The sequence below is a fragment of the Mustela nivalis genome (assembly GCF_964662115.1).
Source record: "Mustela nivalis genome assembly, chromosome: 9".
In the NCBI taxonomy this organism is placed as follows: Eukaryota; Metazoa; Chordata; class Mammalia; order Carnivora; family Mustelidae; genus Mustela; species Mustela nivalis.
Window position 1 is genome coordinate 21,764,123 of NC_139028.1, and position 27,742 is coordinate 21,791,864.

The following is a 27,742-nucleotide window of genomic DNA, read 5'->3' on the forward strand; positions in this document are numbered from 1 at the left end:
TATAGAATCTTGCACTCAACACTTAGAAGATGAATATCCTTCTCAAGCACATCTGTAAAGTCAACTATGTAAGACCGTAAAGAAAGTCTCAACACATTTCAAAAGTAATATGGGCACCCATCAGACCCACTTTTGTGCTCCCATCAATCTCTAACCCAGCCTTGCCTACAACCCCCAAACTCCCATCTCTAAGCCTGGCTTCCTGTCTTGCATGGACCCAGCTCTGGCCCCTTTCATTTCCGTGGTTCTAAAGCCCCAGTAACTGCCATCATTCTAACACACCAGTCCCACCCCACCCCCCACCTGGAGCCAGGGCCAGGCTCTGCCTTGGGTGGTCTTCATCACGCCTACCACGGTGGGAACCACAGTAGCCCCAGCATCCAGAGTCAGCAGTCTGCCCCCACAGCACTCTGGCATCCCCCGGGCTGCCTGGAAAGGCTGAGTAACGTAACATGAAAATTATTATCTATAGGACAAACGTTGAATAATAGAAGACAGGAGACGGGACGGAGCCGGCAGATAAATTACTCATCCTTCTTCCCCGGGTAGAACTATTCAGAGAAGCCCTATTTCCCCAGGGACGGTCCTGTGATTCAGCTGATGGAGCTGTGGTCAGCTCAGGAGTCCTGCACCTTGTGCTGGCTTTCTCCCTCTCCCTGCCTCACAGCCCTTTCCCCTGACTCCTGCTTCCCTGCAATAGAACCACATGAAAAGGCGTTAAGTGGTATTTTTAATTTAGACAAGTTTTCTAAGAAACCTAGGCTAAGATTCAGCACTCTAACTGTAATGCTATTAAAGGCAATAGCAAACAACAATTTTTTAAATATAAAATAGGGACACGTGGGTGGTTCCGTTGGTTAAATGTCTGAGTTCAGCTCAGTTACTGATCTCAGGTCATGGGACTGAGTCCCCCAACAGACTCCCCACTCAGCAGGGAGTCTGCTGCTCCCTCTGCCTCTGCTCCTCCCTCCGCCATGCTGGCTCTCACACACGTGCACATGCTTGCGTGCATGCTCTCAAATAAAATCTTTTAAAAATAAAAATAAAATATAAAATACAAATGTAGGGACACCTGGGTGGCTCAGTTCGTTAAGCAGCTGCTGTCAGCTCAGGTTGTGATCCCAGAGTCTTGGGATTGAGTCCCACATCCAGCTTCTGGCTCAGCAGAGAGCCTGCTTCTCCCTCCCACTCTGCCTGCTGCTCTCCCTGCTTGAACTCTTCCTCTCTGTTAAATGAATAAATAAAACCTTTTATAAAAATTTTTTTAAAAATACAAATATAAAAGACATCTAAATAATCCGTAGGTCAGAAAGGAAATTACAAAGTTTACTTAAAATAGAACATTAATGAAAAATATAACCCTATACACATATAGAAAGATAGAGCTATATACGTGTATATATTCATAGAATGTTCTAGGGCGACATTCAGCAGCTAACCTCAGCATGTGCAGAGACAGGCCTACTTTTGCATTGCACAGTTAGAGCCTAAGTGACTGCATTGGCAGGGCAAGAGGGAGCCAGAAATTATACCACAGCTAACACAGATTCTCACAGCAGAACTTCCTCATCTCTGGAAGAGAGGATGTGGAGACGAGGTTGGTGGGTAGAGAAGATTCTTTCCTCTTCTGCAAGGAAGGAAGGAAGCTGTATGCCAGAGAGATGAGCCCAAAGCCAGAGCAGGGGCCTGGCTCTTGCAGCTGCATGAGAGCCCTCCTGTGGAAGCAAGCCATCCCAGGGAGCGTGACTGGGCCCTGAGTGTGAACCTGGGCTTAGTACCAGGAGAGGGGCTGGGAGAGGGAGGTGCAGCCCAGCGCATCAAGGCAGTGGGGCAGCTCAGAGGAGAACTCTAACGTGATGTTAGAGCACTGTACATACAGGAGCACTGTAACCCAGGTGTGTGTAAATGCTATGGAAAGAGGCATCTGAAATGGAACTAGCAGCTGAATAAGGCAAATCCAGCTGGGGGGGCGGGGGGCGAGGATCAGCTGGAACAAAGGCAGGGCAGGGAGAAGTCCCGTGCTCTGAGGACAGTGTGAGGAGACAGAACGGGAAGTAGAAAGGACAAGACCAAGATGGCTTGGTAGCAAAGATCTGGGTTCTAGAGGCAGGCACACCTTGACTTAAAACTCAGAGTGAGTGTTTATTGTGAATGGATTACCTAGTTCTAAACAATGCTGAAGATTTAAAGTAAAGAGTCGAAGTTCTGGGGCACCTGGGTGGCTCAGTGGGTTAAGCCACTGCCTTCGGCTCAGGTCATGATCTCAGGGTCCTGGGATCGAGTCCCGCATCGGGCTCTCTGCTCAGCAGGGAGCCTGCTTCCTCCTCTCTCTCTCTGCCTGCCTCTCAGTCTCCTGGGATCTCTCTCTGTCAAATAAATAAATAAAATCTTTAAAAAAAAAAAAAAAAAGAGTCGAAGTTCTCCCTTCAATCCCTGACCTCCCTCCTCAGAGGCAACCACTGATCTCTGCTGAATATGTATCTTTCCAGACTCTTTACAAATACAGAACATCTCTTGGTCTCCATTTCCTCATCTATAAAATGGGACTAACAATAGCAGGTCTTCCCTCACAGGGGTGCCCTGAGGGTTAAATGGCTGAATACACGTAAAGGACTCAGAGAAGGGCCCAGCCAGCAAGCACGCAGGGTATGGTAGTGACTGGCATATTAATATTTACAAATATCCATAAATGGTTGTCTACTTGTTTCACAAAATGCACAGGGTTTAAATTCTAGCTCTGCTACCTAAGAGTTATATCTATGGGAATTTTTTTCAGGTTTTTTGTTTTTGAACTTCTCAGTGCTTTGCTTTTGTCTCAGGTAAAACAGGGACAATTATATTTGCCTTCCAGGAATGGAATGAGACTTGGATATGTTGCAGGAAGGTGACTTGGGACCCTAGGGATTCGATCTGTGTTAGCCTGCGTCTTTACTATACAGGGTTGGGGGTTCTCCTGACTGTTTCCAGCAGTCTCCACACTACCTGGTTCGGGCTAAAGATGAGGGAGAACAATGGGCAAGACAAAGCTTTGCTTTTCTAATGGGCAGGCAGTGCCAGGATGAAAACCAGGTTCAGGCCAGGGACCCGCACCTGCCTGTAGTTTGAAACCAGTACTTGTGGGATATGCACAAAAATCACCTGGGAAACTTGCTAGAGAGCAAATTCTCCTTCAGTAGATTGGAGGTGGGGCCTGAAATTCTTCCTAAGAAGCTGACTGGTGCTGCTCATGTTGCTGGTCTGCAAACCACACACAGGGCCCTGAACTCCTGCCCCTCCCATGCCCCACCTGAAAGTCATCTACAGGTGCTCTACCTTGTCACGCACTCAGATGACTGACCTCAAAGTTCACTCTGGTCCCAGGGGGCTGCCCTCCGTCTGGACAGGACTAGTACATCCTTAGAGACCCGGGGCCTCTATAGATCCCATCCCTTTAAGGAAAGGGGTGGGGGGAAAGGGCGTGGGATCTAGATTTCCCCAGAGAATAGAAATAGCCCTTATTCCCATGAAATTTACATCCCAGATACACAATAAACAAAGTAAACATATATAGGTCTGCTAGAGATAAATGCTTTGAAATAAAGCAGGATGAAGAAAAAATATCTCCAGTGGTGGGAGGTGTTATTGTAGATATGACAGCCAGGGAAATCTCTGAAAAGATGACATTTGACCAGAGACATGATTAGAAGAATGACACCTGTGAGGGGTGGGGGAGCATGCGCAAAGGTCCTGAGACCAGAGAAGGCTGATTGGTCGTTTGTTTTTTTAAGATTTTATTTATTTATTTGACAGAGAGATCACAAGTAGGCAGAGAGGCAGGCAGAGAGAGAGGGGAAAGCAGGCTCCCCGCTGATCAGAGAGCCTGATGCGGGGCTTGATCCCAGGACCGTTAGATCATGACCTGAGCCAAAGGCTCAGAGGCTTAACCCACTGAGCCACCCAGGCACCCCAGCCACCCAGACACCCCTGATTGTTTTGAGCCTCAGAAAGGAGAACAACCAGACTATGAGTCAGCAGAAAAAAGAAGATATCAAAGGGGCAACAGGGGAGTGCCTGGGTGGCGCAGTTGGTTAAGCATCTGCTTTCCATTCAGGTCATTATCCCAGGGTCCTGGGATCCAGCCCCACATTGGGCTCCCCCCTTAGCAGGGAGTCTGTTTCTCCCTCTCCCTCCCCAACCTGCCCTGCTCAGTCTTTCAAATAAATAAGTAAAATCTTGAGGGGAAAAAAGCGGGGGCGGGGGGGCAGTGGGAGCAGAACAATAAGGTCTTCTGTGCTATTATGAGGAATGAATAAGACAAACTGGAAGGTTCTGACCAAAAAGAGTACCATCTAATTTTTTGTAATTTTTTAAGACATCCTTTCGTACAATAAAATTCATCATCTTTAGTGTAGAGTTCTACCAATTTTGACAACCATGTACAAGCAAGCAACCACAGCTCCATCACCCTCCAAAAGCCTCTCTTGCCCTTTAGAGCCTTCCCCATGCCCTCCTCCAGCCCCCATCAACCACTCATCTGTTTTCCACCCCTACAGGGCTGCCTTTTTTCAGGACGGCACAGAAGTGGGACAATACAGTAGGTACTTTCTCCAGTCTGCCTTCTTTCACTCAGCATCATGCATCCATACGGGCACACAGAGCTTTTCACCACCGAGAGGTAAGCCACAGGACGGATGGTCCAGCCATTCACCAGCTCAAGGACAAGCAGGGTGTTTTCTTTTTCGGCAGTGACAAACGAAGCTTCTACAAACATGTGTGTCCGGGTTTCTATGCGACTGGAAGTTTCATCCATCTCTCCCGACAGAAGATGGACAGTAAATTCACTCTCCCATCTGAAACAACTCAAAAACTGGGGACAGAAGGGCTTTCGGACCCAGGACACGAGGGAGCCCGGGGAAGAGATCTGAGGGCAGACAAACATGCCACGCGCCCCACATCTGTGACAGGACGAGACAGGACAGGACGGGACGGGACGGGACAGAGAGGCTGGCAACACCAGAGACGGGGCTACAAGGCCGGGAGGGCTCACCTTCCAAGTCCCGGGGCACAGCGAGCTTCACAGGGAGAATTCGGGGGACCCGCAGAGGGAACCCCGCAGCTTCTCGCCTGCCCCCAGAGACGTGCGCGCGAGGAAACCACCCGAAGCTGAAGAAGAGCCGCTCTGCAGAGAGGGGTGGCCAGGCCAGACCAGTCCCCGGCGCTCACACCAGGCCCGGAGTAGGAACACCGCCACCAACTTTGTCTCATTCGTTCCCACGGGCAGGGTGTTCAAAGGGGGCTGCCTCAGGAGGGCGGCGAGATCAGCCCTAGGCGAAAGGCTGCCCTGTCAGCCCTCGGATCCTCCCCCCCCCCCCCCCCCGCCATGCTCTTCCGGTGGCGCTTCCGGCGTCACGTGGTCTCCTGCCACGCGCACTATCGGCGTCAGCTGAAGACTCGCGAGGACCCTGGGCTGGTGTCAGGCCCTGGGAATGCGAGTTGCCTTCACCTTCCAGTTTCTTTCTCATCAACTCAGAGAGTCGCCGGCTATAGCCGGTCCCCTCCCTGCACCGCGGCCTGGAAATCCTCTTCAGGCTGTGCATTCGGTCTACCGAGAAGGGCTACCTCACTTGTCTGTCCCTTTCAGGAATCACCGTCCTCCCCCCATCCCTGGGGTCCTACATCTGAAAGCCACAGTATCGTCTAGTCTCTCTACTTCCGTAGGTGTTTGAGGTTCAGAGGTACACGGTCCCCAAGTCTCTGTCTTGTCTGGAAGCACAGATGACATCATCTCGTTTTGTTTTGAAGGAACCGCTCAAGAGACCAGACTGAGAACGGGCTTGGGCAGAAGTAGGCAGAGCAGGGAGGGAAGGTACTGAGGGAATCCGGGTGAGAGCGCATGGGCCAGCTTCCAGATCCTACCGATGACAGGCCTCACAGGTGACTGAGTTCAGGACCTGTTGGGAACATGGAACTGATGAGGTTTGCTGATCAAACGGTTTCAGGTGTGAGATGAAATAGGCAGGCATAGTAGCCTCCACTCTTGCTGGCCTGAAGACGTTCATACATATCCCCAGTTCCAGAAACTCTTCTGAAAGCAAGAGTGTCTGAGTAATCCATGCTCATTTGAGATCGATGATATGAAATGGGCATGGGTGGGGTCGTTCCTGAGGTATAATAAGCCAAAACTCCTTTCCTCCCCTACCACCACATAGCCTGTGCCCTAGAACAGCCGGCTGGAGGGACCAGCCAAGCAAAGCCCAGGATGCTACGTCACCAGGTGGTATTCGTCCAGTGCTCTTCCTCTCCAAGGCTGTCCTTGTTCATTTGAAGCCGATTTCAGCTGTTTCCAGATGTTATCCTGGGGCAGGAGGCCCAGGGAAGGGGATGCGATGGCATTTAGTGGTACTGGGATCATTACCAAGGTCAGCAGTCCAGGGAGGCCTGCCAAGGACGCCAGTATTAAAAGGTTGGCTTTCCAACTTCTCCAGAAAAGGAATCAGCACTAATATAACTTGAATGCCTGGGAACAGGCCACACATTCTTCGACATTTTCCATGTGTGATCCTACCTAGGCAGGTAATATTTTAGACATGGAGACTGGGGCTCAGGGAAGTAAAGGAACTTGCCCCAGTTACAGCTGGCAAGCAATAAAACAGGAACCCGGGGCGCCTGGGTGGCTCAGTGGGTTGAGCCACTGCCTTCGGCTCGGGTCATGATCTCAGGGTCCTGGGATCGAGTCCCACGTCGGGCTCTCTGCTCGGCAGGGAGCCTGCTTCCCTCTCTCTCTCTGCCTGCCTCTCTGTCTACTTGTGATCTCTCTCTGTCAAATAAATAAATAAAATCTTAAAAAAAAAAAAAAACCAGGAACCCAACTCTCAATAAGTCAAAGATGGAAACCCCAAGCCATTTCTATTAAACATAATTTTTATTTCATTCAAGGCAAAGCTAAATAAAATTCTACAATGCCAAACGTGTTATAAAGGCATGATAGTTGATCACATCTGTTCTGTGCTTGAACACAAGTCATTGCTGGGTGTGTGCATATCTGTGCCTCCCAGAGGCACCCATGGACCAGAGGCCTCAGACCCCCTGCTGCATTGTTTTGATCTATAGTTATATATATATAAAAAAAAAAAAAGTGACTATGGGTATTGTCATCCAAGCCAGAGGAATAAACCATGCATAAGATAGTCAAAAGCTCTGAATATTAGGTGGGAGGTGGGAGGGGAGGGACTCCAACCTGGGACACAGTGAGGTGAAGCAAGCTGTAGGGTTTTTTCCCAAGAAATTCCCCTCCTTGTCCTCCCTCCCCTAGCACTCCTGGCAGCTGTCCATAACGGTGGGAGGGAGTCGTGGAGTCACAGAGTTATGGAACCAAAGAGCATGGCTGGTCTTCCCCTCTGTCTCTTATCTTTTCTCAGGTTCCTGGTGTCCCAACAGGTGTAGCTCAGGCCAGGGAAGATGGCTCCCCAAATGTTGCCGAGTCTCCCCCATCTAGACCCCCAGGCCACAGGCATGCGTCTCCATATACACCATCACCTGCCACCATCTCTGGGACACGCTGTCACACCCCTCGCTTCACCTCCTGCTCTGATCAGCCAGGCAGGTGGGTAATGTCTGAAATCCATTGACCCCTCTCACAGATCACTATAGCCTTACAGATTCATTCTGATGAGCTTTTGTTCAATTCCTACCCAGGGAGAAACCCAAGGCCTGGAATGCTGAGGTCCCGTTTTGAGGTCAAAGATGGGGAGCTCAGAAAACTGTATCTTTGGTCTCACTGACTTGACTGTCAGCACAGCTGCGTGCCTGCAGGGCTCCCAAGATCAGCTCTGTAAATGGTTCTCTCTAGCCCACAAGCCCGGGAAATACCTTCACCAGCCCCTGCAGATCTGCATGCACTGAGGCTCTGTCTGAGAAGATGGCTTTGCCCACAGACATTCTACTGCAAATCCATGCCCATGTTCCTCCATGGGTTTCACCCCAGCGTTAGGGCACAACAATTCTCTGTTGTGAGGATGAAGCTGAGCATTCCTGAGCACTCTCTAAATGTCCATAGTGCCCGCAGTCACTGGGACTACCCAAAATGTCCCCCAGATTCCCTATCATCTCACCTCTATTGGAAACTCCCAAACAAGAGTCGTGGATCAGAAGCTTTAAGCATCAGAGCCAAAGTTTCTAATATTACAAAGACTAAAATAATTCCAAGGGGGAGGAGTGGGAAGAGAGAGAACGTGCGCAAGAGTGAAAGAGAAAGTGCATGCGTGCGAGTGTGCATGTGTGAGTGTGTGTGCATGTGTCTCCTAGGGATGGGACACAGAGGTGAGGACAGGACAGACTTGGAACAATTCCTCCAATTATAATGCCTGGCCTCCTAGATCCCTTTCCAAGCCAAAAAGTTGTTTGTCTGTCTGTCTGTTAGTTTGTTTGTTTTAAAACAAAAACTCACCAAGCCCCACAACCCAGGAGGTAGGTACATATGATTACACCCACTTTATAGATGGGAAAAGCTGAGCCCAGAGAAGATGCATGACCCACCTATCAGTCAATAGTAGACCCAGGAGTGGAAAGGATGATGCTCTTCCCCCACAGCCCCCCTGCTCTATATACCTGGCCTCCTCCAAAGCCAGTAAGGGGAGCCCAGCTGATTCAGCTCATTCAAATGTTGGAGCTGGGAGGGAGAAAGAAAGCAGCTTTCATGAAGGTAGACACAAGAAGTTTTCCAAATGGCTGGTAGCTCTTGTCTGTCTGCTTCCCAACCAGGACAATCTGAGCCTGCGCCTCAGGTTCTGGGGGGACAAGGATGGGAGTCCTGCAGGCAGATCAAAGTGGGACCCTGCGAACCCATCAGGTGGAGTGAGGGCCACAGGCCACAGCCAGGCACCTGCCGGAGCTGCTGTTCCTCAGTCTCCCCTACCCCCATCTTGGGGGAAGCCAGCAGCTGCTTTTTAACAGGGAGAATCCTGAGGCAGTCCCCATAACCTCTTTGGAAAGGAGGAAGGAAAGGGGAAAAAAAAAAAAAAAAAACCTCTGGAAAGGGAGGCTACTGCCCTCGCATTCCTCCCAGGCCCAAAGGACAGAGTATCAGAGAGGAAGTGAGCAGAAGCAGATGGCAGAGTCCTCCTCTAACACCGCAGCACTCACTTAATCCCTCCCGCCCCGTGGGGACACCACCACTGTCTTCCAACAGCTCCAAGATTCCATCAGTGTCCAGGGGGCCGTGGGTGGCACCACCCCAGCTCCAGGGTCTCCAGCATGACCTTGGGCGGAGGCAGGTTGGGGAACCCCTCATAGCGACACCCCAGGGCTGGCTGTCATGCACAGGCTGGAGAGGGGATGGAGGGGATGAGCCTGGACATGACAAGCTAAGGCACAGTCCAGCCCCCCACACAGGGGTGTGCAAACCAGTTCTCAGGAAAGCAAAGGAAGACTGAGCACCCTCTCCCTGCTCCTCCCCAACCCTGGGGGAGGTGAGGAAGGGGTGACACAGCTGAACAGGAAGCAGCCAGAAAACACAAGGGGCCCCCTCTTCTGAAGCAAGAGGATCCCTGAGGTGAAAGCAAGCCCTTGACCCCAGGGTGGAGGTGAACAACCCTGGGCCAGGGGAGAAGGTGTGATGGATGAGCAAGAGGCAAGGGAGGTGTGGGCGTGAATCCGTGGGAGGGGAGGATTTGAGGGAACAACACCTCAAGCAAGAGGATGCCACCTGCTGCCTCAGGGAAAGAAGAGCGGAGGGGAGGCAGGCTCAGGAGTTCCCAGGGGCGGCAATGGGCCGGCCATGCCAAGAAGGGGCAGCCAGGATGGGTGGGGCTGGGGTGGGCATCCCAGTGGCCAAGAGGTCCCGGACATAGGCTCTCCCATCTCTGCAGTCCTGTTTCCACAAGGAGAAATGCTAGGAAAGGCATAGGTAGCACCCCAGTGCTCCAGGAAGGCGGGAGGCTCCCCAACACGAGCCCCTTAGAAACTCAGAGATCAGAGGAGCAGGCTAGGGGGGCCGGGACCCCAAGACCAGGGTGGCCAGCCCTAGTTGGGAGGGTTCACAGACTCCAAGAAGCAGGGGGGGTGGCAGGGGTCTGGGGAGTGGGGATGGATCAGGGGCTGCCAGACACCCTGTGTGGGAGGGAGGGAAGCGCCTTACTAGAGGGACCTGGGGGGTCAGTATCCATCGGAGCCTCTCACTATCAGCACCCCTCCAGTAGGCTCCCACCCCGGATCCTGTACAGAATCTTCTAGGCCACATCCACCACCAAAAGGGTTAGATCTCCACACTATTATTCATCTGTTAGGGCAGGCCTCATGATCCCCCCAAGCCTCTCTTAAAGAGAAAACTGGAGGAAAACCAAGGTATTGCTCATACAGGGTCAGGAGACTAAAGAAGACCCCATGTACCCCAGGTGTCAGGGAAACCGCCCTCCACACCACCCAGCCCTCCTTTCCTTTCCTGAACTTTCCACAAGCCCCCTCTCCTGGCCAGCCCCCATCCCTCGGGAGCCCTGGCTGGGAGGGAGCAGGCAGGCTGGGCAGGACCCCAGTTTCTCCCCAGGAAGACTACAGTTGGAGCCAAGCAGCAGGTGTCTCAGGCACGTGGGTTCACGGACATGGCTCAAGCATCAGTTCGTCATCAGCAAGTGAGGCCCAGGCTGCGGCTTGGCCCCCAGTGGGGGCTCACACTTTGGTTGGTGGTTTCTCTTCCGCCTTAGAGCCAGGCAGCCCATTCTCTGTGTTATCATTCCCTGAGGAACTCACGAGGCACTCCTTCCTGGAGAGGGAGAAAGGAGGAGAGGGAGCTGGTGAGCGGGTGAGGAGAGGGACCAGAGTAAGGGCTTGGCTGTGGACAGAAGCCTGGGCCCTGAGACCAGCCCCATGCCGACCCCATGGCCCTCTGTCAGGCAAAGGTGGCAAGAGGTCAAGTCACTGAACCCCTCTGGGCCTCAGTTTTCTCATCTATAAAATGGATATGACGATGACCTTCTTCATGGGGATGCACCTAGAACAGGGCCTGGCACGCAGAGAGGGCCCATAAGGCCCACTATCACCGAGTCATCCCAGCCTGGTGAAAGGCAAGGGACCAGGCGCTGGTCCCAAGGATCAGTGCACAGGGGGAGCCAAACCAGGTTCATTCCCAGGCTGCGCCAACCCAGCGGGAAGGGTGCGGGCCAGCAGGCAGTATGGCAATGGCAAGGTCAAAGAGCTCCTTCTGCAGACCCCCTTCCTCTCTGAGCTGGCTGTGACCAGAGGGAGAAGAATGCTCATGCCAGTGGCGGTGCAGGCCGAGGTCTGGGCAGCAGGGAAGGCGGAGGTGGGCAGAGTGTGGTAGGATGGGAGATGGCAGCAGGAAGGGGAGATAGTTACTTGGGAAGACATCCCCACCTCCTGCTGGCAGCTGGGCACGCTCCAGAGCGAGCATGTCCCACCCTACCCTCGCCCGCAGCACCCGGGCTGTGCAGAGCGCTCCGGGGAACCTCACAGCTACATCAGTTTGAGCTTGCTGCTTGGGAAAACTTTCAAGCCTGTTTCATGGCTTCTGTGGCTGAACTATCTCAGCCTCACCCCGGACTTGTGTAGCCGGCTTCGAGGCCTTCAGGAAGGACTTAACTATTTTGTCTTCATCCGTTTTGTTCTGCAAAATTTAGTCCGTAGCTCCAGCCTTTCAAGCTCCTCCTAGATCCCAGTTTTGTTCTCCAACATAGTCACTAGGTCCCTGAAAACTTGATATCATTCCTGGTGTAATTCAAATCTTAATAACAATGAATGAGCAGAAGCCTGTGGCATACCAGTAAAGACCTCTATGCAAATCGATCGATCGATTGATCAATCTATCTACATATCTCTATACTTAAGGTAGTCAACCCAGACAATTCCCGTCCACATCACTGTACTCCCAAGCACTCTGCTTTTCTGAGGATCTGCTGGGTACCAAGCACGTTGTCAGACTAGGAGGCTGCCTGCTCTCAGAAAACTCACAGTCTTCCAGAGAACGTGACATTCAATGAGTAACCACAGTACGATGTGATAAGTGATAGGAGGAAGGGTTTACCAAAGAGGGATCCACATAGGAAGCCTCCTCCGAGGGGTCAGGGAGGGCTCTTTGGACAGGTCACAGAATTTGAGACCGACAAAGATGAGCAGGAAAGGAGAGAGGGGGAACTGCCCCACGAGTGGAAACCCTGAGATGTTGTCCAACACCTCCCTTCTGGGGAAGCCACCCCATCTCTGCTGTTCATGCAGGCTTTCCTCGCACTCAGAGGACCCCTCTCAAGTTTCCCTGTGGTCTGTCTCCCGCCTCCAGCCTCCCCCTGCCCTCCCTGTGCTCATCAAGGCCAGACCCCTTCTTCCAAAGCCTTCTGATCATGCCAGGCCTTGAAAGCCTTCATCAGCCCCTCTGAACCCAGGAAAAAAGCCAGTCTCAACCCAGACTCCCCAGTCCCCAGGGGTCTCCCGGCAATGCCCTGTGCAGGCTTGTTCTCTCCTTCCCCCTACCAATCCACCCAGTCTCTCGACTGACAAAACACCTTGTTCTCCAGACACATGTCTCTTCCTAGACCCTGCCTCTGCTCTCAGCAGTTCAGGAAGGACCTTCTCCTCACCCTCCCCAGGGCTTACATTACATCGTCTTGCAAGGCCTGCCACAAACATCCTTCAACCAAAAACCCTTCCCTAGTATTCCACCCTCTTTGGAAGCCCTGGATCATTCTATAACATGTCTTTGTTGGCACCCATCCTCTCTACCTTGTCTCACATTGATTTGCATACACGCCCTGTCTTCTTTACTCACGGGCAGAATCTCATTCCTTCCAGAATTTCCTACAGCACCTGGCACAGTGCCTTGTACACGCTACTTCAGAAACAGCCATCACATGAAAGAAGGAATGAATGAACTCTGGATATACTACCCGAATCAGGAGGATACAGTGACCGTGGTTAAAGCTTTGAAGCCAAACAAGCCAGGATGCAAACAGGTCTAACACTTTCAGGTCTAACACTTTCCAGCTGTGTGGCCTTGGGCAAGCTACATCACTACTCTGAGCCCCACCACGCTCGACTGTAAAATATAAAAATCGTGGCTATCACATAAATACCTAACACAGTACCTAACACGTGGTGGGCATTCACTGAGTAACAAGAAGCATTACCGCCTGCAGCCGTCTCCTGATCCACCAGTGCCCTGGCAGGAAAATGTCTGGCCTGCCTTGTTCTTGATGAGCCCATGGCAGCTCCCAAGGATCGCTATTTTCTTTTCTAGGTGCTCTTAAACCACGGGTTGAATAATCTGTTTTCCAGTTTTGCTAACCATCAGTAGCAAAACCAAAAAGAGAATTTGGTCTAATTCCATGCCCCTGGCCTCTCTTTCAAAATCTCCAAAACTCTGGCCACGACGCAAGGAGACAATCCAAGAATTCTCCATCTATCTCAGTCAGTGCCTCCCCTTCCCCACCCCCACCCCCCCCGGTGCCTTCCTGACTTCAGCTTCCTTCCCTTGTTACCAGCACAACTTCTGCCCTTTCAAGCCTAATTCCCTCTCTCAACAAAGCAGAGTGAACAGGAACAGAAAGAGAGCAGCTCTCCCTTCCCCCTGGCATCTCCTTGCTGCTACCCCTCTCTCTGCTCCAATGTCTCCTCTCATCTTTCTTGCTGATAATACAACTTCCAGGGGCACCTGAGTGGCTCAATCAGTTAAACACCTGCCTTTGGCTCAGGTCATGATCTCGGGATCCTGGGATCGAGCCCCGCATGGGGTTCCCTGCTCAGTGGAGAGTCTGCTTCTTCCTCTCTCTGCCCCTTCCCCTCATTCATGCTTGTGTTCTCTCTCCCTCTCTCACTCTATTTCTCTCTCTCTCTCTCTCTCAAGTAAATAAATAAAATAAAAAAAAATACAATTTCCAAATGCCTTTTTATATTCACTCCTGCTTCTCTGGAGCCTGACATAGTTCTAGCAATTCTGGACCTGGAGCTCATACCCTCTCTACCTCCCTGTTTTCCCTCCCCTTCTCCTTAAGATGTCTATCTCAAACCTGAGCTCACCCTGAGGCTTCTGGGGAGGCCCTATCAGCCTTTGTGGGGGTTTTTTTTAGTCTCCCCCATGTGAACTTCCAGAGTCTCACAGTAAGACTCCGATCTCTCAAGAAGGGTCTTCCCATTTTAGAGTTTCTATACTTGGAATCTCGGCTTTTCTCTGATGGAAAAAAACAAGGCATCTAAATCCTTTGGTAGGACTTAGGTTGGGGAGGTACAAATGGAAAGAGAGATGTTTAATGGGATGCATGAGGAAGCCGGATAAGGAAGAGTAAGTTCATGTACTCAGGGAACCCATTGTGCTCAATAAATATGTACTAGGAGGGACAGGAAGAGGGGCTGGGAGACAGCAAAGAGTAGTAGGAGTGGGAAGAGAGGACGTGACGAGGGGACAGATGGAAGGATGAAGGCGGATGGGGGCAGATGACGGTGGAATGAGACGATGCTGAAAACACCCACAACACAAGACAGGAGTGTGTGGTGGGCCAGTGGGAGGACAGGAGCGTGCAATGGAGTCAACTCACTTCTTCTCCTGAGTCTTCTTGATGATGAAGGCAATGAACTTCTTGACCAGCAGGATGAGGATGAGGAGCCCGATGACCCCACCCACGACGCCCAGGATGATGAGGGTCACCGTGTTGTCCACTTCTTCCACTGTATGGCCAGATCAGGGAGAGAAGGGGGCAGGTGAGGGGAGCAGGAGTCACCTGGAGCCCAGCACGATGGCAGCCCGATGACTACACCCCTCCAACCCTGGCATCTGGGATGCACCCACCCCCACAGGAAACAGAAGCTGGAACATGGCGTCTACCCGGCTAAGGCACAACCCCTCACACACATACTCTCCCATGGACACACACACGGTTCTGGAATAATTCACACTCAGGGCCCACCGTGGTTTGACTTGGCCCCCAAAACTGCCACATTAAACCTGTCATTGTCTCTTTCTGGACCTCCTTCGTCCACACAGGAAAAATCAAGAATCTCCCTGAAACAACTTTTACGTGGCTGGAAGACTTTGGGGTCAGGGCGTCTGGATTTTAACTTCAGGGTCTCAGTAGTCACTAACAGGCTGTAACTCTGAGCTGGCCACGTTAGCCCTCTCCCTCAGTTTCCTCATCTGAAAACTGAACTCGTGACCTCTGGATCCTGCTCCGTCTCCCCACCTCCATTGAGAAAACTCCATCCTTCCCACTGTTCTGACCAAAATCCTTGGAGTCATCCTTGACCCCTCCCTTCTCCGAACCCCACATTCAATCCCCCTGAGAATCCTAACAGACTTAACTTAAAAATTCCAGAATCCAGGGGCACCTGGGATGCTCAATCGTTAAGCATCCGCCTTCAGTTCAGATCATGATTCCAGGGTTCTGGAATCGAGCCCGGCATTGGGCTCCCTGCTCTGCAAGAAGCCTGTTTCTCCCTCTCCCACTCCCCCTGCTTGTGTTCCCTCTCTCATTTTGTCTTTCTCTGTTAAATAAATAAATAAAATATTTTTTTAAAAAATTCCAGAATCTGATCTCTCAATACCACATTGGCTCAAGACATCCGGCCTAGACATTTGTAGGGGCCTCTTAACCAGACTCCTTACTTCATTGTCTATTCTTGGCCCCACAGAGAGCTTGTTCTAGGTTAACTCATCTGCTCAGAGCTCTTCAATGGCTCCCATCTCATGCAGGCTGACAAGGCTCCACATAACATGGCTTAACTTGACTCATTTCTTGCTATTTGCCCTGCTCCAGCCACATTGGCCTCATTGATGTTCAAGTATAGGCCTCAGGGCCTTTGCACTTGCTGTTTCTTCTGCCTGGACTATCTTCCCAAAGACATCCTCATTGGTCCCTCAAAGGTCCTTATGCTGTGTCACCTTTTCCGTGAGGCCTTCCCTGGTGACCCTGCTGGCACCCCATCTCTCCCTCCCCATTTTGCTTTTTCCCTACAACACCAGCCATGCTCCCTCATACAACACCATTTTCTTCTTATTTTGTTTACTACATATCTCCCCTGACTAGATGGAAATTCCATAAAGGCAGAAACTTGTCTACCTTGTTCATGCCACAGTAGGTGCCACATAAGTCATTGCCCAACAGATATTTGTTGACTAGATGAATGAAGGAATCTATAAAAAGGAAGATGCCTTCAAAGGGACATGGGAGGGACAAAGATGCAAAGGTAATGGACAGCACCTAACTCAGTGTTCAAGATCCTCCATAAATTTATCCTTCATAATTGTTGGTTCCCTTCCCCTCCTCTTCCCTCCCGCAAAGGCTGAACACAAGCAAGACAACATCCAGACCAACGAAAGGATGAGATGATGCCATACACAGCCTTGACGCCAACAGCTCTAGGCTCAGAGAGAGCTGCCTGGAAGGCCTCTGGCTCTTCCCTTGGCACAGTCAACAGTGAACCCATGGGCATCTCTCTCTCTCCAAGCACCTCACTTCATCCAGGAGAGCAGTGAGTTCCCAGGCACCCAAGAAATGCAGCACAAATAGGTTTCTTCCTTTTACTCTACTTCTGTGCCCCCTTCACCTTCCAGGCTCCCCATCCATGAAGCCCAGCATAACCCCACCAGCCCCTTCTCTAACTACCTCTAGTGTCGGTGGTCATGTGACCAGCTGGCTGCTCCTCACAGGCTTCCTCCCTGTCCCCCTGCCCCACCTGTGGCAGACTGCAGTCCTCAGCTGTGGTTCCACCTCCAGAGGGGAGCAGTGACTCAGTCTCAGTTGCCTGTGGCTCTACATGCTCTGTCCCTCTGTCTGTCCTCTGTTGACCCATTTTCTGTCTTACCCTGGACTATAGTCCTTCCTCAAGGAAGAACACTGGGGATTATTCATGTCCCATTTGTTCTGATGCCTGGCTTTCGATTAACAGTTGCTAGGGGCGTACACAAGAGCGGTAATCATCAGCTCACACAGAGAACTTTCCCACCACGAACCATCCTATATCCCATCCCTGCTTCTCACGAGCATCCTAGGATGGGGCAGAATTTGCAGGTGAGGAAAACCAGGCCCTGAGGGGCGAAGTCTTTATCATAAGCTATTCCTTAGGGGCAGACTAGGTATTAGAGCCAGGTTATCTGAGCTTCCAGAAGTGACTCCAGTAACTTTCAAAAGCGTAAAGCAAAAGAAAACACCAAGGTGGTCCATTTTGCCATTTGACTGAAATGACCTTTGACCCCACTGAGTGGGGCTCCCCGCCATGCTTCCCATCCCACCGCCCTCATCCCAGCCCCCACTGCTTACGTTTATCAACGACTTGGAGGAAGATGGTAGCCTGGTGCTGAAAATTATTCTCCTTGGGGTTCTGCACATGACAGGTGTATTTGCCTGTGTCACTGAATTCCAGGTTCCTCAGCAGAATGGAAATGTTGTTCATCTTCTCCTTAGTGGAACCCTCCAGAGTGATGCGATCATCACTTTTGAACTTCACCTTGGGGTCAGACTTCTCGTTCTTTACCGTCCCGTCTATGAGCTAGGGGAGGAAAGGGATGGGGAAGAGGGGGCTCAGAAAGAATCGTGGTCCTCAAGAGTTACCGCATCACTCCAGCCCATTCCTTGGGTGCCTCACTGTCCAGGTCTTGAGAGAGCCTACAGCCAGAGGTGCTCCCCCCACTTGGTTTCCTTCCAATACCGATAGCGCTGCCTGTCTAACCTGAATTTCACTTGCTTCAAGCTAAACCCATTTTCTGTCATTAAGATCTCCCTGGAACGCAGCACAGCTTTTATCTCTTTCTTCATAAAAGCCTTTTACGTAATGGCTCTGGCAATTACCACTCTTATTTCCCTCTGTCACCACCACCGTCCACAGCTTTTGCTGACGACTTGTACCCTGTCCATCTGAATTCTGGCTCTCCATCAATATTTGGGTCAATCCTACAGCACTGTCCATCAGCGTCCCTGAGCCCAGTGTTTCATTACATCCAGAGTTGGTCTCTTGTGGCCTCCTTATATACACTTCGGGTCCCCTACGAGACTGCACCGTGAGTACTCACTAAACACCTGCGGGCTGGTCCATCTCCACCGCCAGCCCACAGCCCTGCCGGTGCACCCTCAGAAGACCTTTCTCTTCCCTAGCCGCCCCTCTGTTCTTTCTAGGTCCAGTTCCCCAGCCCTTCTCACATTTGGACTCTTCTCATTTCCTCTCTCCAAGCCTTCCAAAGGTCTTTCTCTCTCCTGTCTTTTAAATTGAATTATTTTTACACAAACTATCCAAGTTTCGGGCATTTCTTCAGACCAGACAAAGGACTCTAGCCAAGAACTCCAACAAACCCAAATTCTGGCAACACCGTCTAAGCATCCTTTCCACTTAGATCCTTCTGGACAGGCTCTGGAAAGAATGCTAGGAGAAAGGATGACAAAAGGTGGATTCTGGGGACCATCACAGTGAGGTCAGTCCAGAAAGGACCAGAACAGGGGAAAGGAAGGCAGGGGTGAGGTGATAGGGAAGGGAGGAGTGTCTGAGATGTCCTGTCCCTTCCCCTACTACTTACAATCCTGTAGGTATCACTGATGTTGTAGGACCACCAGAAGTGGAGGTCTTGAAAGCCAAAGCAGCTGGAGAAGGTGCAGGGTAGCAGGATCTCTGTGCCATTGACAGCGTAGATGGTGGTGGCCTTTCCCACAGACACCTCCAGCGACAAGGACACCGGGAGCAGGAAGAGACCTGTGTGACAGGCACCACCTCTCTTAAGAAAACCTCACTGGAATCTCCAGCCTGGAGCTCTGGAAGAGGACACTCAGGCAGGGAGGAGTGGCCAGGCCAGACAGGGAGGTCGCTGTCGCCCTGTGTATCAACTTCCGGAGGATGGTTCTCTTTACCTCAGTTAACACTGCCTGAGCCACCTGTCCTCATTCATCTCTCCCCCTCGGCCTGGGCCAGGGAGCTGCCCGTGTGGCACCCGGAATGACCACCAGAGGTCGCCCCAACCCAGGAAAACGAGGCCCTTGCCGCGAGGCCGCGCCCCTACCCTGCGGGCGCAGTCTCCGCAAGTGCCATCCCCGCACCACCCCGTGCGCGGGACGGGCTCCACCTGTTTGCCGTGGGAGTTTCGCATAGGACGGTGCGCTGCCCCCTGGTTACGTTTCCCGGATGGGGAGTGGGGCGGGGCCCGGGGCAGGAGAAGAGCGGAGGGGGCATGCCGGAGCCTAGTCCCTCGCGGAGAAGAGAAAATGGCCAAACGCATCCCGCGACACTGCGCCGCCGCCTCTCATCCGCGAGCCCTGGACACGCTCACCGGCGCCAACAGGCGGAGAGGCAGAGGGCCACCTCCCGCCCCAGCGTGCTTAGCCGGCGGGGTCCCACACCCTCGGACCACGGGTCGGGACCCCGGGAACAGGAGGGAGCCGGCCCAGGCGGGGAAGGGACTGGGCCGCACCGGGTGGCGGCGAGCGAGCGGCGGAACGCGATCCCAGGAGAGAGTGGGAGGGAGGGCGGGAGACACGGGTGGAGGCCGATTCCCGACCCCAGGGATGCTGGAGCCGGGGCGGCTTGGAGAGGGTGCAGGACCGCTGGTCCCTCCGGACCCGCCCCCACACACACCCCCGCCGCTGGGGCGAGTGGAAACCATTAGTCTCCACTCTTGGCCTTTGGGACTCCCCCCTCATGAGTCCTTGTAACGGGCCCTGGCCCTCCTGTCCTACAGAGTCCTGGAGGAGGCCCAAGGGGAGGGGCGTCAGAATAAGATGCCTAGGTGGTGTCCTCGCCACGACGTGAAAGGAGCACCTGAGGTCTCCGAGACAGTCCTAGTCGGGTTCCCCCCGACTGGGCCCAGAACCTTGCTACGAGCTGCCAGCGGGTATTGCCTTCCCAACCCACACCAGTAAGATGGGCATCACTAATCCTGCATTTACAGATGGGAAAGGCAAGGCTCAGAAGAGCAAAGTGTCTTGCCCAAAGTTGTACAACTTCTAGGGATTCTTGAAGTCTGAGCCCAGGTCTACCTAAGAGCTCGTGGGCAGTTGAGGAGAGCCATACGGCTGGACTAATTCCTGTCCCAAAGTTTGCCCAATGTTTCCTCCCAGACCGCACCTTCTCTCAGCTACTTCGATCCTACAACGCCACTCTTTGAGGCCCCAGACTGATCTGTTACTCTCACTGCCTGCTGGAGACACAGGACCACAAGGCCCCACATGGGAGGATACCCGGTTGTGGTGACCAGGTGTACTGGCCGGGCCCCCTGAAACCCTCTGTTGTCCCAGGTCCATCCCCAGAATTGGTGTTGTTCCCAAGAGAGCCAGGGTCGTCTTTGTTCTAAAGGTCAACAACCTTGCTCTTTCGAGCCCATCCTCACTCCTAAAGAAGGACCTCCTTTGTCTACCTTGATCCCCCATGGCCCCTATCCAGCTTTCCCTTGCTTTTCTCCCCTAAGCAATGCTTTTTAAATGACAGAGAAGGCTTGAAGAGAGCTGGCTGCTCTGTTCCTTGCCCTTGGGGCTCCTCTGACCTTCTTCGCATCACCCTAGCTTCTGAAGGCAAAGGGGAGCGTTCTTACCTCCAAAGGCCAGAAAGAACCCCAGGGGTGCAGTGACCCATCGTGACCCCTGCCACTGTCGATAATAGCTGATGTGCCCATTTGATCCTCAACCCCATCCTATGAGGGACATACTAGCATAGGTCCTGCTTACAGAGGAGACAACTAAGCACAGAGAGGTTAACTGACTTACCTAAGGTCAACAAGAAACATTTCTAGCATTCCAAAGCCCCAAAGGGGGGGGGGATCCTTTCTTACATCCTAATATAGCGGGACTTGCCCACCAAGGTTCCCATCAGTGCTGAGAAGTTAGCCCTCCTTCTTTGATCGGCTCTTAGGTGCCAGGAAGTGTTCTAGAGCAGTGGCTTTTCCAATTTGAGGGAACATCAGATCACCTGGAGGACACCAAAGAGCTTGGCCCTCCCTCTGGAGTTTCTGATTCAGTATATCTAGTGCCTGAAAACTTGTATTTCTAAATGACTCCAGGGACTGCTGGGATCAGGGATAATACCTTGAGAACTACTGTGCTAGAGGGTTTCTACATAGGAGCGCCAACTTTTATTAGAACACCAAAAGGTAGGTAGACTTTTTCTCATCTTACAGATTAGATGAAATTGAGGCTCCGAGAGGTTAAGTAACTGGCCCAGGGCCACAGAGTAAATGGTGAATTGGGGGCTGGGCATTTCCTCTAAGAAAGGACAGGCATTTTATATACATTGTCTCATTTAATCCTTATACTAATCCTGTGTGGTCATTATTTTTATCCTCAGTATGCAGAATGAAGAAACAGGCTCAGAGACATGAACTTGCTCAAGGCCACACCCCCAATGAGGGGAATAAGAGGTACTGACACTGTCAAGGCTACCTCTGCTTAGCGTGCAAGGCTTTCTTTCTACCTCTGCTCCTGCTCTGCGGCACACCTCCCCAGGAGGTCGGGGACAGAGACCAGACAGGAGAGTCAGCCCTCCAGCCCAGATGACGTAGGAGAACCCAGCTCTGCTTCCCATCTCCAATTTTCTTCCAAACCAAGGAAGAGAATACGGAGCTATGACAGCAAAGCCCCCAGGAGACTCTTCCTGATAACTACAGACCTCCCTCGGGGCCTGAGCTCCAAGGAGAACCACAGCTCCAGCCTCCAGTGCTCCCTGAAACCCCTTGCCCAGGAACCTGGATCCTGGGGAAGATGGGGGAACTCAAGTCAGGTGTCAGATCACCTCCCCAACCCCAGCCAGAATAGGATCTCCAAGAGTACCAAAAATACACATCCAAAGTAAAATCTTTCAAACTGCTTTAAATAGGTAGAAGCAAAAAAAAAAAAAAAAAGCAAAAGAACAGTCCAGAACAGAGGACAGACTATTTCTTTAAGGTCTAGCTCTCATGACAATGCACATTTCTGCCTGATTAGTGTGTGCCTGTGTGAGTGACTTAAGTAAGATCCTCTGGACTGCCACAGTGAAACATTGCCATTCTCCCCACCACCTGGAGGGGACAAAGGAAAGGCACAGAGGCTTTCACAGATAAGTCCAGAGCCCTGTCCAAGGGAAGGCATCAGAGAAGGTGGGCAGGGCTGGCCTCTGCACCACACATCCTCCCAGCAATCTGGAAGCCCTGCCCCGCAATGTCTGAGAGGCTCCTGCTTAGGAAAGCCCCAGGGGCCTGTCTCCCTCCCTCCCCAGGGTGCTCTCTCCCATGTGAAGCTGTGCTAGGGGGACAGAGGGAGCAAGGCCAGAGTGTTGATCTACTGGAGACCCCCAGAGAAGAGCTTCAGTAGGATGGCCAGGCCAGGAGCGGGGTGGGGGGTGGTCAGCAGGTGCAAGGCAGGCCCTGCTCTGCCCGCTGGCCTGCTGACCTTGAGAAAGTCAGGGATGCCACATCCAGCACGCAGGCCCCCAAACTAGGACAACTAGGACGGTTGTCTTTCCTATCTTCTGAGCTTGGTGTGAAGCCAAAACACAAGCTTACAAAACACAGGAAGGGCTTCAGTGAGTCCATCCCCCCTGACTGAGGCACCCTGCTGGTAGAGGAGGATGGTGTTCGGATGGAGGGAGGGAGCAGGTCTGGCCTTCATCCCAGGTCTGGAAGTAACCAGGGCCCCCCTCGCTTAGTAACCAGTGTCTGCTGAGCTTGTCTCCAAGCCATTCACACGTTTTGTACTCGCCCCCTGTACCACCTCATGGAGTAAATACGCTGCTTAGAATTTCAGCTGTTGAGAATTTCAGTGTGTGCACATTTGTATCTGGGATTGGGGGCCTCTCTCTGACATCGTGGGACCGAGGGGCAAGTCCCCATGATCCTGTAGCATTCCACCCTGAGCGCCAAAGCTTTGCCTTTGCTCACTAAAAGGCCCTAAGCAGCAAGCTCATGTCTCTCTGAAGCCTTCGGTCCCTCCCATCCTCACCTGGGTACGACTGGGCTCTGTAGGAGGATTGACTTGGGACTCCAAGGTTCCACTAAATAAGGCAATAAAAGTACTCGGTGCATGCAAATCTTATTAAATACTCCCACCAGCCAGTCTTCAGACCCCCAGCAGACATTCCAAGGCAAATGCCAAGGCAGGAAATGGTCTTCCATCTTTTCCCACATCCAAGGATCTGTCACAGGGACACACACACACACACACACACACACACACACACACACACGGCCTGAGGGCAAAGAGGAAAGAGGGGCAAGGTGGCCTGGACTCTAAGTTTAGCTCCAAGGCTTTGCCTGGCATGGCAGGTGGAAACAGGCTGACTGTAATAAGGAAGCTGATACTCCGGGGCCCCAGGGGAGTCAGACAGGCTCCAAGTTAGAGCTGAGAGGCAGAAAGTGGGCCGAGGCAGCAGGACAAGACCCCCCCCTGGGGGTCGGGCTCTGGAGGCTGTGGGAGGCAGGGCTGGGCCAACCAAGGCCCCTGGGCCCAGAGACAAAGGAAAGATCTTAGCTCCCTCTCCCTAGGCAACCTGCATACTTCCTGCCCACCCCCAGGAGCTTCGAGGAGACAGAAGCAGGGCCCTCAGAGACGACTGGATGCTCAACAAAACCAGCTTTGCCAACAAGCCCAAACGGTGTGCTTATCCTTCCTCTTGCAGGGCTGCAGAATGCGGAATGCTCGCCTAGGCTTGTGCGGGGATCCCCACACTCAGCAAGAGGGCGAAGTCTGAGAATCTATGCTGGGGTCTACATTTCACACAGAACCCAGTTGGGGGTGGACAGGCCAAAGGGCTTTGGGATACCCCATAAGGCAGCATCTCCAGAAAAAAACAGTCACCAGGGCCAGACTCAAACCTGGTACATTCTCCCCCACCCCACCCCACGCCCCCACCAGTTTTCCCCTTTCCCGCCCTCTTCTGCGTTAACTCCTTACCTCCCCTTCCCTTTCCTTTTCTCTGAGCGGGTCTGAGCACCCTCTCCTTAATTGTGTTCTCATTAAACAAGCCCTTAATAAATACATACCAAGGGAGAGAGGGTTGTGCAACATAGCGCCCTCACAAGTGATAATTAAACACAGAACACAGCAATTAAGCAAATGAGGGAACAAGGAAGGGGTGGGCAGGACAGATATATTACCAGTTACAAGCTCGGGAAGGGACTGGCACCCACGGAAACCCCAGCTGCAATGATGCAGCTTGGGAAACTCTTCCTCCACTGAAGAGAAGGACGTCTTGTGAGGTTAGGAGAAATCTGTAGGATCAGTCTGTGAGACTGAGCTCAACATGAAGCCAGGGGTCTGGGCGGGGGAGGGTGAAGGACTCCTGGGAGGCTAATGCTCCGTGTCCAGTCTCCACAGTCGTCTGGACCCCCAGGCCTCCATCCCTGCATGCCTCCCGCTTCCCTCGGCTCATCTGCACAGTCCTGCTGACCTTCCCTCTCAGCCAACTTTGGTCAACTAGGAGGCAAGTTGAGCTAACAGAGCCCAGGAGACCTAGATTCTAGTCCACGTGACCATCAGTTGGCCCTGTTGGGCGAGCCTCCTTCCCCCCTCTGGACCCTGGTTTCCTCATCCTTTGAGAAGCTCTGTGATATGGTTTCCACACTTCCTGCAGTGGGCTGTCCAGTTGCTTCTGCTCTCCCCGGGCCAGACTGAGGGCAAGGACGGTGCCTGGGTCCCAAGCTCAAAGCAATGCCCCCTGGATGGGCTCAACAGTGGCCGCCTGGATGAGGTCCAAAGTGGGCCCCTGGTGGTATTCGCTCTGCAAACCAGAGGGGCAGGGAGCAGTAGGCAAGACCAGTTTTAGGGCCTGTAAGTCTCCCACCTGAAAATCACTCTGCTTTCTCCTGGGCTCCCAGAGGATAGCTCAGGGCCTCACCCAAACCTGCTCCAATGAGCTCCTGCTCCTACCTAGTTTACGGAATGGTCCTTGGAAGAAGTGGGGACTTCCCCCTGGAGAAAAGTACTGAGACTCTGCCCACAGTCCTCCCCCAGTGTGTGGTGTGGTGTGTCCCCCCCCCCCCCCGTGGTTCTATGAATATTCTAATGGCCCAGGCACTGGCATCCCACCACCCAGCCGGGCAGTAGGCGGAAGGGAAGCCAGAGGTGTTGATGAGTGGGCTGGATTAACAACCACATGCATGTGAAGTCCCCAGTGACCCCCTTACCCCAGCTGTGGTCACCGTGAGAACTGGAGCTGATCAGAAATGGGATGGGGGGAGTGGGGTGTGCAGCAGCACGGTGCCCACCCCCCGGAAAGAGACGTCTTAGACCTCATGGAGACCAACCTCATTAGGGCCACGGTGAAACCAGCACACATCTGTGCCAAAGGGGCAGGAGAAAACAGCAGCGTCTTCTCTCTAGCTGGGGGCATGCAATGAAATCAGTGGCCCGTGAGTGAGAGAAATACTCTCTCTCCCTCCAGGATCATGTGCCAACATGCAGGTCTGCAGACGGTTTATTTACATTTGCGGAAACAGCAAGGACTGCCCTTAAAAGCTGGGTCTCCCTGTTTTCAGCACAAATGCCTACATCATGCGCCCAGTCCAGAGAGGGGAGCTGCCAAAAACCAAATCTGACAAGTATAAACAGGAAGAGGTCCAGGTGCCAGAGATGGAGTCAGTTTACGTCGAAATCCAGCTACGGTTTTACGAGGAGATTATATTCTGGACCAACCTCATTCTCTAATCTCTTGGAGTTCGCCACTCGAAACCATCATGTCCATATTAATAGATATTAAGACTCTGTTCCTTCTGTGGCCTCTGGCTCTAGCTCCTCAGTCTTCACATTCACCCCCAAAACCAAGAGCTGAGAGCAGATTAAACAGGTTCTCCCTGTGGGATCTCTTCCTAAGAAGAGAGACAAGATCCTTCCTAAAAGGGGGCTTGAATGATCCTCCAAGTCCCTCCAACCCTCTCCAGTTCTTGGTGTGGAGCCTCAGGGAAGACAGTGGGCACTGAAGGAGATAGAGGGCAGAGGAGACAAAGAGAAAAAGGGCCAGGAGGAAGGGGAGCCCCCCTCCGCCCCCGCGTTCCCCTCTCCACCCCCTCCAATTGGTGCATGCCTGATGCCTGGGCAACAAGCCTCCAAGTTGCAAACAGCTCTGGGCAGGGGTAGAAAGCACCATCCCAACGATCACACGTGCACCCCCCTGGCATCCCCCCTACCCCCAACCCAGGGCACAGACACCCTCGCCTAGCACCCCTAAACCTCGGAACCCGGGAGACCCGTACTGCAGCCCCGAGAGGCAGCTCCAGAAGCCTGGAGCTGAAGGCACCAGAGACAGCAAAGAACTAATCACGGGGCTGGACGCTGGGGCGGAGGACACGCACGGTCCCCAGGGGGCACAGCCGTCCGAGCAGGGCGGCCGGCAAAAAACTGGTGGCAGCAGGGCTTATTCCGTACCACGCCACGCTCCAAAGCCCACCCGGGTCCGAGGCACTTCTCTTCCAAGTGTCTCCTCCCCGGGGAGAAGAGGGTGGAGAAAGAGAAGGGATCAAGCCGGGGCTGCCTTACCCAAAAGCCCAGTGCCCAGCCATCTCGCCCGGGCTGCGCCTCTGTCCCCGGCCCCGGGCATCTTCGTGTGGTCTCCGGAGCGCGCCGGGGGCGCGGGGACGAGATACAGGGCACAGCCGCTCGCAGCCCGCGGTCTGCAGTGGGCCGCGAAGCCGCCGGCAGCTCTGCGCCGCCCGCCCGGGCTCGGGGAAAGTTAGCGGAGAGACCGCAAGAGCTGGGGGAGGGAGGGAGAGGAGGAGCCGGCTCCCGGAGCTGCTGCTGAGGGCAGCGGCAAGAGAAGGAGGAGCAAGGGGAGGAGGACGGCGATGAGCTCGAGGACCGCTGAGCGGGCGCAGAGGAGAGCGGCGCTGCGCCTCTGCTCTGGAAGCGCTCCAGCCGCAGGAGGGGCGGTGGCCGCCGCGGAGCCCGGGGCGCCCCCGCCCGTTGCGCACCCAGCCCGGCGCGCCCTACCTCGCCACCCGGGAGCCCCGGGAGCATGCCGGGCACCCCACTCCCTCACCATCTCGGGCTGGGCGGCTGCGGCTTGGCACTGCAGAGCCACCCGCAGCCGCCCGCATCGTTCCCGGCGCTGAGCTGCCAATTAGGAGGATAGTTTTGGGGGGAGTAGATACGGAGCTCTTGGTGTTGGAAGGATGTGTTGGTTCTGCTTTGGAGACCACGAGTAGGGTAGCGACTCCCTCTCCCGGGACCGCAGAGGGACCACTGGAACGTCCGCGGGTCGCCCCGCCGCAGCGGGTGAGCCCGTGTGGGCTGGTCCACTGCGGACTCCAGCGCCTGCAGCCCTCCGCCTTCGCCCCCGAGGTTTGGGGCTCCGGGAACTAAGCTTCCAGTTGCAAACTGCCCCCGCCCACCGCCCACCAACCTCTTCCATTTCTTCGTAGACTCCTGAGAAATCGTGATGCTCCCAACTAGGCAACCGGGCCAAACACTCCCTATCTGCGTCCAGCTACACCCTCCTGCCACACCCCTACTTCTCATTTCTCCCAACTAGGCTGTCCCTTCAGACTCTGCCTTTGCCCCCTCCTCCAGGAGGTTCCCTGGGCCTCCCTTTTGGGGTCCGGGGGTGAAGGAGCCCAGGGCAGGCCTCCCTGCTTGCTGTTACAGCCTGGTAGCAGGGCTGCAGTGAGACCTCTACCCAGAAAGCCTTATCTAGCCTCTGAGGGAAGAGTGAGAAACGCTATTTGGGGTGGTCTGGTAGCCAGGGTCTGCTATTCTCACTGTCCTCTTCAACAATCCCTTGCCAACAATCCAGACCCCTCCGTCAGTCACAGATCCCATCTCCTTCCCTGGATCTCCACTCATCATACATCTGGAGGCTGATTCAAACTCGAAAACCTGCTCCCACTACACGCCCT

The 27,742-nt window shown here is 53.3% G+C and overlaps 1 protein-coding gene and 1 long non-coding RNA gene across 3 annotated transcripts; one reads left to right on the forward strand and one right to left on the reverse strand.

The window, feature by feature from the left end:
- Positions 1-6,882: 6,882 nt before the first annotated feature.
- Positions 6,883-26,812, reverse strand: SCN4B (sodium voltage-gated channel beta subunit 4). 2 transcript variants are annotated; one of them, XM_082682841.1, is made up of 5 exons: positions 26,388-26,764; positions 18,479-18,651; positions 17,232-17,460; positions 14,514-14,643; positions 6,883-10,735 (listed from the first exon to the last, which is right to left on the reverse strand). In XM_082682841.1, exons 1-5 carry the CDS (start codon positions 26,446-26,448, stop codon positions 10,642-10,644), a joined length of 687 nt encoding a protein of 228 aa, XP_082538967.1. In that variant the 5' UTR covers positions 26,449-26,764; the 3' UTR covers positions 6,883-10,641. The 2 variants fall into 2 exon arrangements, with proteins under 2 accessions (XP_082538967.1, XP_082538966.1); XM_082682840.1 differs by lacking the exon at positions 18,479-18,651 and having other exon boundaries at positions 26,388-26,812.
- On the forward strand, positions 24,011-25,629 carry LOC309840621. Its single transcript, XR_014298715.1, has 2 exons — positions 24,011-24,112; positions 25,297-25,629. It is a non-coding gene; the product is annotated as an uncharacterized lncRNA (long non-coding RNA).
- Positions 26,813-27,742: the final 930 nt, after the last annotated feature.

Coding starts and splice junctions, on each gene's coding strand:
- SCN4B (XM_082682841.1), bottom strand. CDS start 26,448: ATGCCCGGGGCCGGGGACAGAGGCGCAGCCCGGGCGAGATGGCTGGGC. Junction 14,644..17,231: donor CCTCCAAGTCGTTGATAAAC/GTAAGCAGTGGG, acceptor CTGGCCATACAG/TGGAAGAAGTGGACAACACG. Junction 10,736..14,513: donor AAGAAGACTCAGGAGAAGAA/GTGAGTTGACTC, acceptor CTCCCTCTCCAG/GAAGGAGTGCCTCGTGAGTT.